General features: G+C 48.8%; 1 protein-coding gene across 5 annotated transcripts in view; it reads right to left on the minus strand.

The window, feature by feature from the left end:
- Positions 1-12,781, minus strand: part of Ankrd11 (ankyrin repeat domain containing 11) — a 158,656-nt gene that overhangs the window by 13,097 nt on the left and 132,778 nt on the right. The window contains exons 2-7 of one of the 5 annotated variants that reach the window (XM_063278178.1): positions 11,983-12,121; positions 4,270-4,366; positions 3,650-3,820; positions 3,292-3,495; positions 2,354-2,496; positions 341-488 (exon numbers count right to left, since the gene is read on the minus strand). In XM_063278178.1, coding sequence (XP_063134248.1) covers positions 341-488; positions 2,354-2,496; positions 3,292-3,495; positions 3,650-3,820; positions 4,270-4,366; positions 11,983-12,009 — 790 coding nt within the window. In that variant the 5' untranslated portion in view covers positions 12,010-12,121. The other 4 variants (XM_008772667.4, XM_039097915.2, XM_039097914.2 and 1 more) reach the window with 4 other exon arrangements.

Genomic DNA, 12,781 nt, shown 5'->3' on the forward strand with positions numbered 1-12,781 from the left:
GCATGGGTGCCCAGGAGGGGAAGCCGGACGGCTCTGCTTCTCAAGAAGCACTTTACTTTAGTCACATCTGAGGCCAATCACAGGCAGAAGGAACCCACAGGGCTTTGTGAGAGACAAGGCTGGTATCTCAGCAGACAGAGTACAGGCATCTTGGCAGTGAGGTACCCTGGCAGAACTCCTGTATCTGGAAGTTCCTGAAGGCGCCAGCCACCTGAGGAGGCTTGTAGACCCTGTGTTGCAATCTGCAGGGGAATACCATATGTAGACACTGCATGGTGCTCCCTCACCAGGCAGTACGGAGCCCCGCCCGCCCACTGCATGGTCTGCGGGCCTGGCTTACCAGTAGAGCTTTCCTCACTGGAAGTGTATGTGCCTTTGCCTAACAGGAGATTCACCATCGTTGGGGAATTGGCTACTTTCAACGGTGTCTCGCCTTTTCTGTTGCTTTGCTGAGGATTTCCGCCATATCGTAACAACAACTTCACCACCTACAAAACATCAATGATGGCATTAATAGACTATTTGAGAACTACTGTTACCCTGCCATGCCTGTAGCAGGCCATGGCTCATCCTAACCCCTGTTGTGGGGCTGCTGTCTTCTTTTGTGAGAGACTGCACAGGCTCCCCTTCAAAAGCAGGTCACTTCCGGTTTTCTCCTCTCTTTGATGTGCTACCTCTTTCCCCAAATCTTCTCACAACAGCAGCTCCCCTTTCCAAGAGAGAGCTGGTCAGCAGCAGCTCCCAAAGGTGGGTACATTGGGGACTGGGGGATGGGAAATAGAGAAAACAAAGACCACATTTCTGTAAGCCGGTTTATTTATTTTCATTTACATTAGAGAATAAGATAAGTCCTTCCTTGCTTGATTTTTACATGCATAAAGATGGTTACAGGGTGACAGAAACATTCAAGGTGACATTTCAACAGCTCTATTCAGCCATTTATCAGCATATGCCTTACTCAACTCCAGTGCAAACATCCAGTTTCAGTCTATCCTCAACTTCAGTTCAAGCTTTAGCATATGCTCTTGTCACTCAGACTGTCCCAGTTCAAGGTGTCATCACCATGGAGAGTTTTATCACATGTGAGTTCTACTGCTGCTCTACCAAATCACCACAACTGTCTTACAGCCGCAGGAGTCAGGTTCATGCTTGGCTGTCATCAAGGCGTAGATAAGGCTGGCTGGTTCCTTCACTGTGGGCTGCTGTCAGGATTGGTTCCTGCAGTGCGGGACCAAGGCCTATGCTTCCCTGCTGTGGTCGGCAGTCAGTGCCCTCTGTGACTGTCCCCTAAGCCCATGCGGGCCACGCTACCAGGCCTACTATCCTTCTGTCTCCTCCATCCAGGAAGAGAGAACTACACCGTATATTCTCTCAGGCCACTGTTCTCTCGCTCAGTTTACTGTGTTCCTATAGCTTGTGACATTTTACATAATTAAAGAAAGAAGTTAAAACTCATGGATGTATGAAGACTTAAGAGAGGGGCTCTCCCTTTCCAGTTTTATCACCGGTCAGTTCACCGCAGCTTTACCCAAACTACCCACCTTCCATGGTATTCCTTTACAAGTCTCAGACATTGTGTAAACCCTTTCAGTATGTTTTTCTAAAAGGATTCTTAAAAAAAAAAAAAAAAAAAAAAAAAAAAAAAAAAAAAAGAAAAACCAGCAAACACATAAACATCATGTCATTCATTATCTTAATATTAAATCTAAAAATCTATCTATATAAAACATTTTTTTCATTCAGTGATTTACTGTGCACCACTGGGTTCTTGAGAGCTGTAGGCTCTGGCAGCTTTCAAAATACCCAGGCCTGAGCTGCTTCTTTAGCAGTGTGACCTCTTCGGTTTGTAGCTATTCTACCCCCTCAAAGTGATCTGGTAAAGAAACCCATTCTCTTGTAGAGAGGTAATGTCCTGCCTCTCTTAGAGGCTTCCTCCCTGCTGTGGACCTACAGGAAGCGCTTTCTCTGAGGATGAAGCCATGACCTACCCACCACAGTGATCTAACTGTGACTATAACCCTATGCTGACTCTATGCTTCCCCAGACTCTGGACTAACTTGGAGAGGACCAGCAGCAACTCACACAGCTGTCCATCCATGCAGACAGCAGAGCCAGTACCGTGCAGCCACCACAGTGCTAGTTGTCAGAACTGAACCTCTCAGTTCTGGGTACTGGCCTAGGGCAGAAGGGACCACTAGGCCTGAAGGCTGGAAAGGGGGTTGGGGGGGAGGGGGTAAGCGGGGGGAGAGACATGGACAGGGGACAGCAACATTGACAACACAAAACTTGCTTCCCAGTATCAGAAGGTCAGAGCTAGAACAGAGCAGCCACAGAGCTGCAGGGAGGTGCCAACCTTGTAGTGCCCGTTGTTGGCGGCGTCGTGCAAAGGCGTGTCATCGTCCAGGCCCTTAGTGTTCACCTCCGCACCAGCGGCTAACAGCTGCTTGGCGATGTCATAGTAGCCCCGGTTACATGCCTCGTGCAGTGCAGTCCAGCCTGCAAACAGAAACTTGGGGTATTTGTTATGTAATCCCTGGAAGCTTCACCCCTGCCTAAACAAACTGTGGTGCAACTGTGGTACCCAGAGAAGGTGCCATTCTTTTCTAAATTGTGGTGCTTTGCATAATGAACATCTAGCCTGCTAACTCTGCAGATTTGTAACTTGTGGAAATAACTATATATGGGGAGTACAGGTTAACCGCCATAGCCCACAGTCAGAAAGTGAAAACTATTTTAAAATAATGTGGTGTATTGGGCAGAGTCGGAGTATCGTGGACTCTAAGGCTGAGCACACTGACTGATCCCACTGTGTCACATCATGGTGTTGGGAGCACATTTCACAAGGCAGCCGAGTGCTCTAATCACGAAAGTCACTCAGCTTTAACTATACCACATGTGGGAAGGCACCTCTACTTATCCCTAGTCCAACCTCTGTAGGAAACAGCAAGTGTGCTTAGTCCGCAGCAGACTGGCCTCTGCTGGAACACTTTTAAAACACCACCTCCTGGCCTTGTGGTAAAAACATGGAAAGAAATATTGAAGAAAGAAACCCCCCCCCCCCCCCCCAGAAAAAAACCCAAAATCCTGAAATACTTTTCCAGGGACACTAGCTGAGCAGCAAATCACACTGTGTGGATGTGCAGTCAGGTACAGAAACCAACCATACTCCGGGACAAACACACTTCTTCCCGTGTTCTGGGACTAGAGGCAAGGGGCCCACCCTCAGGGCTCAGCATTGGGACATCGGGACCCTGCCAGAAAGCAAGCTGATCAGGAGCAGCCAAGACTTACCTGCAAAGTCCTTGACATTAACGTCTGCGCCCTCACTGATGAGCTCCTTGATGCGCCGGGCATCACCTCGAATAGCTGCTCGGTGCAGGCGCGTCTCTCCTCGCTCATTTCTCTTATTCACCTTATCTTTGGTTTTTGAGGCGGAGTTGGGGGTCCCCTTCTGACACACTGTAGACTGGGAAGGGTGCTTTGGTGTGGTGTCTACTGCAGGGCAAGGAGGGAAACAGCAGGGCATTACAGAAGGCAGTTTTGTCCCATGGGAGCCTCAAGACCCAACCACGTTCATTCGTTATGGAAAGAGGACCCACACAGGACCTCTCTGTCTAGGGAGCCGCCCGCTCGGGTGCCCGAAGCTCACCTGGACTATTTGCAGACTCCTCGGCGGTCATCTGCATGAGCAGAGCCACCTGCTGACGCTCAGAGAGCGGGTATCCAGCTCGGATCCCAGACAGCCCCATGCCGAACAATAGCCCGGACTTTCGGGGAACAGGTTCCTTCTTGATCCTCTTCCGTTCAGGACCCTGCTTCTCTGTGTGGCGGGTGAGGGAGAAACGAAGGGGAGACTTCATGCCCAATCCTCAAAGCCAGATTTTTAACTAAAGTTACAGAGCCCCTTCATTCCACCCAACAGCCTACAGAGCAACAAGGAAGGCCTGTGAGGGAAGTGACCGTGCTGGGAGCACTGGCATCACCCCACTCTGTGAGCAGTAGCTGTGAGACACAGTGTAAATACCCTGCTGTCAGCCCATCAGATCTAAGTCTCGGTCTCCACCAACCACTTGCTCCCTACAGGCACCACACACGAAGGCAGTAGGATGGTTCAACACCACTGACCTGGCCCACACGGCACAGGTCTCTGTTATTAACATGTGTCTGCATTTAAACTCCTTCCCAGCCCTCCTCCAAACAATGCACATATAAGATGGCAGACAGTTTAATATATGTAAATAAATCAAGGCCAACTTGTCAGTACTGTACCTTTCTTCTTGCTTCTAGGAACCTCCATTTCATGCCATGGTGCTTCGAGGACCGTACCAGCCTTGCAGTACCACAACATGGACTGAGCTGGAGGCATCTAAAGGCATCAACACAGAGCACTAACAAGAACGACGTAACAGCTCGGCTGCTCCATCTAAACCGCCGCCTAACGAGCAGGCCCTGGGCGCCTCTGACCAGTGACAAAGTGGCCTGCCAACCTCTACTGACTGTGCTGCTGCTGCTGCTCTGAAGAGGTAGGGCGTGACTTGGGAACACAAAGGCTGTCACTTTGAGTCCTACCTTGCTGCGCCCTGTCCTGTGGAGACGTGGAGTAAGTCCCTGAGCAGGGTCGAGAAGGACTCAAGGTGCCGCAGGCCGCAGGGTACAGAGCCGAGGGCCAGGAGGGCCGATCGATGTGTTAATGATCTCTTACTGCTACTGCAGGACTTTTCTGCCTTTCCATCCAAGAAACCCTCTGCAGGGTGAACTGGCCTCGGGAAGTGACACTCTAAGAAAGTAGCGCACACGACTGTCCCTGCACTGGACTCTGCTGTGGAGCTACTTTGGCTCCATCAATGCGTTCTTTCCCTCTGTCCCAGCTGGTGTCTCCAGGCCCCCAAACCATCCGACACTTTCCTACTGCGTTTTCTGACAAACTCTTCAGACTGCCTTCTTAGAAACTATATTTGTGGCTTGGTGACTTAGAAGGTTTTTTTAATGTTACAGGCCTGTAGGCAGTGACATGTGCCTGTGTAACAATCCACAGTAAAACTCCCCTAAACACTTTAGGCCACCACCAGCTAGTTTTAAATAAGCCATGATATACAGATATGAGAAAATTAAAAAAAATATTAAGAATATGAGAACAAAGTCTCAGAAAACCATGCCACCCTCACAAGACACAGTATGATATACCCCTGTTGATGGCATTTGCTATTTACATAATAACTCCAAGAGGTAAAATATGGTTGGTACAGTGCAGGCTAGTGTGTCTTCACATCATAAAGCATACTTCATTTTTTTAAAGTTTGGCTCAATATAGAGTCTGAATCAATATAGAGCCTTCCAATCCTGCCAACTATGTTAGAGGCGGTATTTTTGTTTTGTTTGTTTAAAAAACCAGGGTCTCAGATAGCCCAGGCTATAATGCCCCATCCTTCTGCCTCAGCCCTCACAAGAGCCAGCACTGTTCGCATGCACTGACATACTGATGTGCTTTGTTTTTTGAGCGCGACAGCATCTCTGAACCAAAAGGACTGGCCTGCCTCTGCCTCCTGAGATTACAGCACTTCGCAGTTTTTAAGATAACAAAGGAACCAGTGAACTGTACCAGAAGGGCAGTCTGAGTAAATGTACCCTTTGGCAAGTCATTCAAAGGCTCAAGGGTGAGACACTACCACCCTGTCTTGGCTTTTCCTTGTGGGGAAACTAAGAGCAGCACAGGAGACCTGCTTATCCTGCAGAACAGCTGCTGCCAACAGTGCGCTACTGACTACTGGCTCTGCTCCCCTCCCACTGAAGAACTTGGTCCCTGAGCACAGCAACTTCTTACACAGCCGAACAACTTAAACTTCATCAGATTTACTTGTCTAAATGGGAATGGGGGAGTGGGAATGTGATTTCCTCACAGTCCAAGTCTCTTCACTGCAAATTTAACTTTTTCTAAACATGCAACAACTGGCACCCACAACTGTCCAATTTCACTCCCCAGCCTCCAGGGCTGGCAAACCTGAGTGCTCACCAGACTGAGATAATGTTATCAGACTTCTGGGTAAAAGTTGGACACCAAAGAAGCCCCCCAAAGGACAATGGGCTCAGAACAGTGTGGCTCTGAACACACCCAGGCTTAGTGTGTCCAAAGCATCTGGACTACCTGACGTGGACATGGGCCTGTGCCCCTCACCTCACAGCCCCCATCAGATGCTAAAAAGCCTGGCAGTCCAGAGGGTGACCCAGCTCCACAGACAGTGTCACAGTTACATTACTGTCTGTTGGAGGGAAGCAGGAGAAATCATTAATTCCTGCAGAAACCAGACCTCTTTTGGCATTCTGACTTTTGTTTCTACTACTCAAATGAAGAGAGACTTCATGTGAATTCCAAATTGTGTCTGCTAAACTGCTAAATAGAACACTGCCAGCTCCAAGGTGACATTGACTATGGCACAGTTGAATGAGGGCCGTCCAACTGGATCCAATAATCCCCCTTTAAAGCTCTGCTGTTTAGTCTCTGCTTTGGGCAGATACAAGGGGAATGTGGTGGTGCTCCGTTTTTCTGCAATATCTTTCTTTGCACCCACATATTTCATGCCAGACATCTGAGGTAGTGTTTTATCACTCGGCTGGAAAACACCGACTGGATGTTCACCTACTGACCTTCACCTGGCACAGCTGGTGCGGCCTGCAGGAACGTGGACACAGCTGCACTGGCAGCCTGTTCTGACTGACTACTTCCTGCCATTGCATCCACTGGAGGAAAGGCAGTGAGGACAGAGTGTGCTTTCCCAGAGCAGATTCTTTGATTGAAAGGACAACAAACCCAGCTCCTTTGAGTGCCTATGGCTCTCCCAATGCTGTAGTGGTCTGTTCTGCTCACCTGAAGTTCATATATCCTCAGTACGGGAACTGGCAGCAAATGCCCCTCCTACCGACTCCTACTCTTCTCTTGTTACCGCTCATTGTGTCAGCTCTCCTGTGCCTGACTCTATCCCTGTAGCTCCAACCATTACCCTTCCTCTCCACCTCAGGAGATGTCTTCAGCTACAATGAAGTCACTGACTGTTCTGTCAGTGTTTGTGTGTGCAGGTGTATACCAGAGTATGTCAAAGGTCAACCTTGGGTGTCCTTTCAGGCATATTCATCTTTATAATATACTGCACCCGGGCCTCTCGCTGGCCTGAGGTTTTGCCAAGTAGGCTAGGCTGGCCAGCCAGTGAGTTCCAGATGTCCACCTATCTCTACTTTTCCAACCTTGGGATTACACACTTGTCACCTCAACCTACAACCTCGCATTTGTACCCAGGTTCTGGAGATTAAATTCAAGCCCTCATATTTTTCCTAATGTTATCTAATATCTAATAAACAATATAGTCTGGCCATTGAATTTTTAATTTAACTGATAACTTTCGTGGTGCTATTTTGAAATAGCAGTAAATTCCTGGTAGGTGCCAATGAAACTCTCCAGAGAACAGCTTCCTACCCCTCATTCCTACCATGAATAAGGCACAGCAAACAACAAAACAACAACAGAAACAAATCCCGCCCTTCCCAACCAAGCATCCGACCAAGTCTTCCAGTAATTTAGCTACAGTATTTCTGGTCACAAAGTCCCAGCTGACACATACTAGCTCATCAGTTGCAAAAAGGACTTCGACAACCTTACTTAACCTGGGTTTCAATTCTAGCACAGCAGGTAGAGGGCTCATCAGAGCGTACCTCTCAGCAGTCCTCCTGCAGCACACCCCCACGGAGTAACAGTGCTAATGCACTCCTGACTTACTGATGTCTTTTTCTTTAGTATTTAGGGAAGCCATAACTAATCATGTGCTGAGAGATAAGCAACCCCACCCCACAGTCCTTGTTCCTAGATTCTTCTAGTCCTTGTTCCCCTTGTCACCTGCAGCATGGCAGTGAGGCCAGACTCAAGTCAGACAGTGACTTAGCTTCTCTGACCTCTGCAGATCGTTTCCCCAAGTTCTACCTGAGGGAACAGTGGTCGTCACTGTACACTGCTCGCACAGAACCACACGAAATACAGGCCTGCTTGCAGATCGTTCAGCAGAGCATGAGCGATCCAGACAACAGTCAGCACAAGTCTACAACTGTCACTTACTCTGGCTTCACAAAGCCATGCTGAAGATGGAAAAATACATAAAACAGAAAGTTGAGACACTAAGGCCTGACCAACATCCTGCTGGGATGGACCCGAGACACTGGCAGCTGGGAGCAGAAACCCTCCTAATATTGAAGGGTTTCTGAAACTGATCCTGACAGGGGCAAAAGCAGTACAAGCAAGGGTTCAAGTCCCTCAGTATAGAGCTGGGACCACAATGTCTGGTCCTGAACTTGCCTGCTGCTACTCCTTAAGTAACTCTGCTGTGCTCTAGTCCCAAACACCTTTCACATTGGCTCATTTTGATGTCCCACTGCTATACATGCTAAACAATAGTCCTGAGCCTTGGTAGCCAAACACTAAGGGTTTGCCTACCAGAACAACTATGACTTTTCTTTGCTGGTCCACAGTTCTTTGAAGAAAAGATGCACAGGACAAATGGCTGAGAAATACACCAGACCAACCACCAACTCTTACTCAATGCTTACGTAAAGCATTTTACTTGGATCTGTTTCTTCACAAGCAGTTACAATGTGGTTATTAGGCTAATCTCAGAATCCTCACTGGGCAATCACTGCCTGCTGGGCTGAGGCTGCCAAGCCAGAAGTCACCATATTCTCACAGCACTTTTCTGGCCACACCCCTAGCCAGTGAGTCAGTGACGTGGCAGACAGGATGCAGACTCCACACTCATTTGCCATGGTCTAGCATCTGTCAACATGCATGCATGTTAAGTCCTTCTAGTGAGCAAGGGGATGGAAAAGCCTCATTAGTACACACTACCTCTTACACCAAGCATCCTGAGTTCCATACATTTCCACACAGCTAATGGCAAGAGACTTAAAAAAACAAACAAACAAACAAACAAACAAAACAAAACAAAACCCAAAGAATAACTGAGGATCAAACCCCGAGGAATGAACACTTAACCAAAGGTGTAAGATCTGTGAGTTGGTGCGCTCCATGAATCCCCAGAGAAGAGGCTTGCTCAAAGGTACAAGCACTGTAAGAACGCCTTAATTCTCTTCCTTCTTCCAAAGAAGCACTGGTTACTGGGACAGACAGTTTTTGGCTCCAATACTCCTTTGACTACGATACATGCAATGGGGTAGGTGGTTTCTGTGTGAGCTTAAATTAGTGGGAAATTTTCCAACATAAAATAGAGGCAGAATAGTATCACAAATCACGTAATTCTATAATGAAGGCTTTTTTGTTTTTAGGAAGCCCTAGGTGGCCTGTGACTCACAGGATCTACTGCTTCCCAAGCATCAGAATCAGAGTTTGTGAAACCTCACCAGGCCATGTCAGTAATTCTGCTGTGACTCTACAGGGAGACTAGACCAAGAGCTTTTCTTCACCAGGTCAAGGTGATATGTGTGGTCAGTCACAAAGACCTGGTCTGGAAGAGGCCCCAAGGAAGTGGGGATGGTCTCAGATTTTAAGGCGAGAGCACCGGCTCTGGGCTGCCTGGGTTTTCCTATTACTTACTGACAATCACATTGTCAGAATTACGTTCCAGCCTCGCCAGTGTCACAGGGGTCAACTGTCCTTTGTTAAAAATGTAGCTTCCTAGTCTCTTCCCCTGTGCTACTAGTCCTAACACAGGCATGTTCTGGGCATGCTCCGGTCCAGAGCTTCTGGGCATTATGATGGGTGGTAACTATGTTCCATTTTATGTCTACCTGAGTGTCCACAGCATCCAGAGGCTGCACAAGCACCACCACGCTGATATACAACCTTGGGAGGGCAAGCTTTGATCAGGATGACTCACAACAGACACAACTGTATTGTTCTTGGCAGGATGCCCTCAATCCTGACTAAGCATGTGCATCAGGGTCTGGGAAACAGGAAAACATCTAAGACCAGTCAGCCGCCTGACACTTGAGGGTGCAGTAAAGGAAGCTCACTATTTGCTACTGGGAATCCTTACTGGTGAGGGTGGGAAGGTAACCCTGTGTTACTGGGGTAGGCCACATCTGTCATCTAGGATGAGTGCTAACATGTACATTATCAGCAGAGGGCGCTGGAGGGACACTCTAGGGTCAAGCTGTTTGCCTGGGACATTGCATTTGTCTGTAATAACCTTTCAAAGCTGGAATGTGACTGAGTCACACACCTCCAGGGAGGTCTGACAACCCTATCAAGATGACCAGAGAGATCCTATCTTGGTCGCTATTTCATCAAGTTAAAAATCTTGCAGATGTCAGCACTTTTACAGCTTCCAGAACTCTGAGCAGGGGAAAATATCAATCCCATAATTCTTTCCTCACACATTTTTGTAGACTGTCCATGCTGAATGTGGTGGGTGCCACTGCATAAGACCCTGCCGACAAGATGTTTGCCACACACTCCACCATACCCCATTTCTAAGTCAGCACTGCATCTCTGGGTGGGAGAATAACGTCCAACACCACCTTGGGTGTCTGGTTCACCAAGTATAGAGAAAGAGTATAAGAGTGGGGGGGGGGGGCTGCCGACCCTCTAAAGCTGTACTGCACACCAATGCACACTTCCTGCACACTGCACTTCCTTCAGTCCTCGGGATGGAGCGCAAAAGGATCCAAAGTTGGAAACCAGCCCAAGAACACTCACGAAACCCATCTCCAGGTACGGAGAGCTGGGCCCTCTGCCTGTCTCAGGTCCTGGTGTAAACATGGCCTGATAGCACACCCAGCGGAGGCCGAAGGGTGGTGCAGTGGTGAGAGCCTCACAGAGACACCTGATCAGACAAGAGACAGGATCAAGACTTCCATCACCTGCCACAAGCCACAGCACTGTGCTAAGCCGTGCAAGCTCCACCTTAGTAACGCACTACGTAGGACATCAGAGAAATGTGTGGCCATTTCAATCCCTACAGACACTATTCACACACACACACCCCTCTGAAACAGGTCTGATGTGGTCTTCTCTGACTATGTCCACAGAACCGTGCAGTCCTCTACTCCACCCCATAGTCTTTCCACTACGGCAGAACAGGCAAGCCTGCTATCCGCACCTATATGTCCACCATGAGTGCCCACACACTCCTGCTTTTCATTAGAAGCATCTGTGACAGAGGTGGAACATCCATCCCTGTCACATCTCTGCAAACCTCCCAAACAAATTACAGAGTTGTGTGTATCAAGCCACAGAACCTTAAATCCTAGGCACAGATAAGCCGCTTAGTGTCATCTCTGAGTCCTGTGGGCATGGCCAAGTGTGCCAGGTTTCTGGAAGGCAGCTTCACTCCAATGCCCTCGGCATCCTGCCTCATGCCCATGATACTGCCTCAGTGTGCACTCCTGAGTCCGTGATACCAGAAATGAAGCCAAGCGCTCTCAGTTGGTTCACCCCAGACCTCCTTTGCCATAGATCCCATAGGCCTTTAAAAAAGAAAAAAAGAGGGAGGGGGGACCACTGGGGTAAGAAATGACCAGTAGAGTGGAGTCCTGTCTGCGAACAAGGATCATCAAATACAGAAGACAGGCAAGCCAGCAGTATCAGAGACCAGGGTTCTCCCTGAGCAGCCCAAGACAGAATTAGACTGAGAATATACACATGAAGGGTACTTACTGACCCTGACCCCGATACATGTGCACATATACTTCTGTTCTGCACTCTTAGACCTAGCCACTCTTAGGAGGACTACACCATCTGCCTCACTTTCATGTTCTGCCTGTTTTTCTGCTACACGTCCATGTGCCTGGTAGCTGTGTGCTCTGTGTGAACTTCTGAGAAGTATACCCAGGGCATGTGGAGCCTTGCAAGTTTGGTGTCTAGGGAGCCATCACCTAGAGGCCTGTCTCTTGCCCTTATTGGTTTTGCCCTGGGCTGCAATGCACAGACTGGTGCGATAGCTACAGCAAGACTCCTCCATGGATACAGTGTTAAATCCAGTCTGGTACCTGTGTCCGAGTCTTTCTGCTCTCCATTGGCCCCCACGGTGAAGGGCAGCTTCCGCTTGGTGACCCGTTCTCTCACCTCCTTCCCTCCATCAGTGCGGTCCAGCTTTGGAGTCTTGGTTAGAGAAACTTTATCTTTATCCTACAAAAGAAAGGGATGTTTTCAGATATTTTTTCCAGATGAAATCCTCAAGTCAGTCAAGACTTTACTTCTTGTGCCAAAGAAAGAAAGCAAACGTTTTACTGGGACAATTAACAACCCCTCCCGTTCCAGACCACATATGCAGAGCTCCCGAGGACTGAAAGAGAGTTGGCTGTGGTTTGGCCTTGACCACAGGGCCCACAGTGAGGCTGCTTCTCCTCCAGCTAAAGGCTCTCACCTCAGTCAATGCTGCTGTGCCAGGGGAGAGGGCACAGGTTGCTTTCTACCTCAACCCTGGGAGAGGAACAATGACCTCCCTACAATGTAGAATCAAACTCCCCGAGTGCTGGCAGAGTGTAAAGGTGCACGATCACGTTGTCCAAGTAGGGGTGGTTAAGCCCCAGGTGACCCCAACTATGAATCCCCTTCCTGTGCCACCATTGGGTGCATTGCAGCTTTGCTGTTCTACCTGAGAACATGGGCCCTGGCTCTCCTGGGTGTGCCTGCTACTTCATCCCAGGCCTGAGATCTGAGGCAGTATGTCTGCAGGTAAGAAGTCAAGTACCCTCGGGGGTACTAATCCAAAAGCTATACGATTCGGGTCCCCAATTCCTCCTCCAGCACCCCCCCCAGCACAAGTACATGTCATCCCCTTGTTGG

Source organism: Rattus norvegicus, chromosome 19 (assembly GCF_036323735.1).
Source record: "Rattus norvegicus strain BN/NHsdMcwi chromosome 19, GRCr8, whole genome shotgun sequence".
Classification (NCBI taxonomy): domain Eukaryota; kingdom Metazoa; phylum Chordata; class Mammalia; order Rodentia; family Muridae; genus Rattus; species Rattus norvegicus.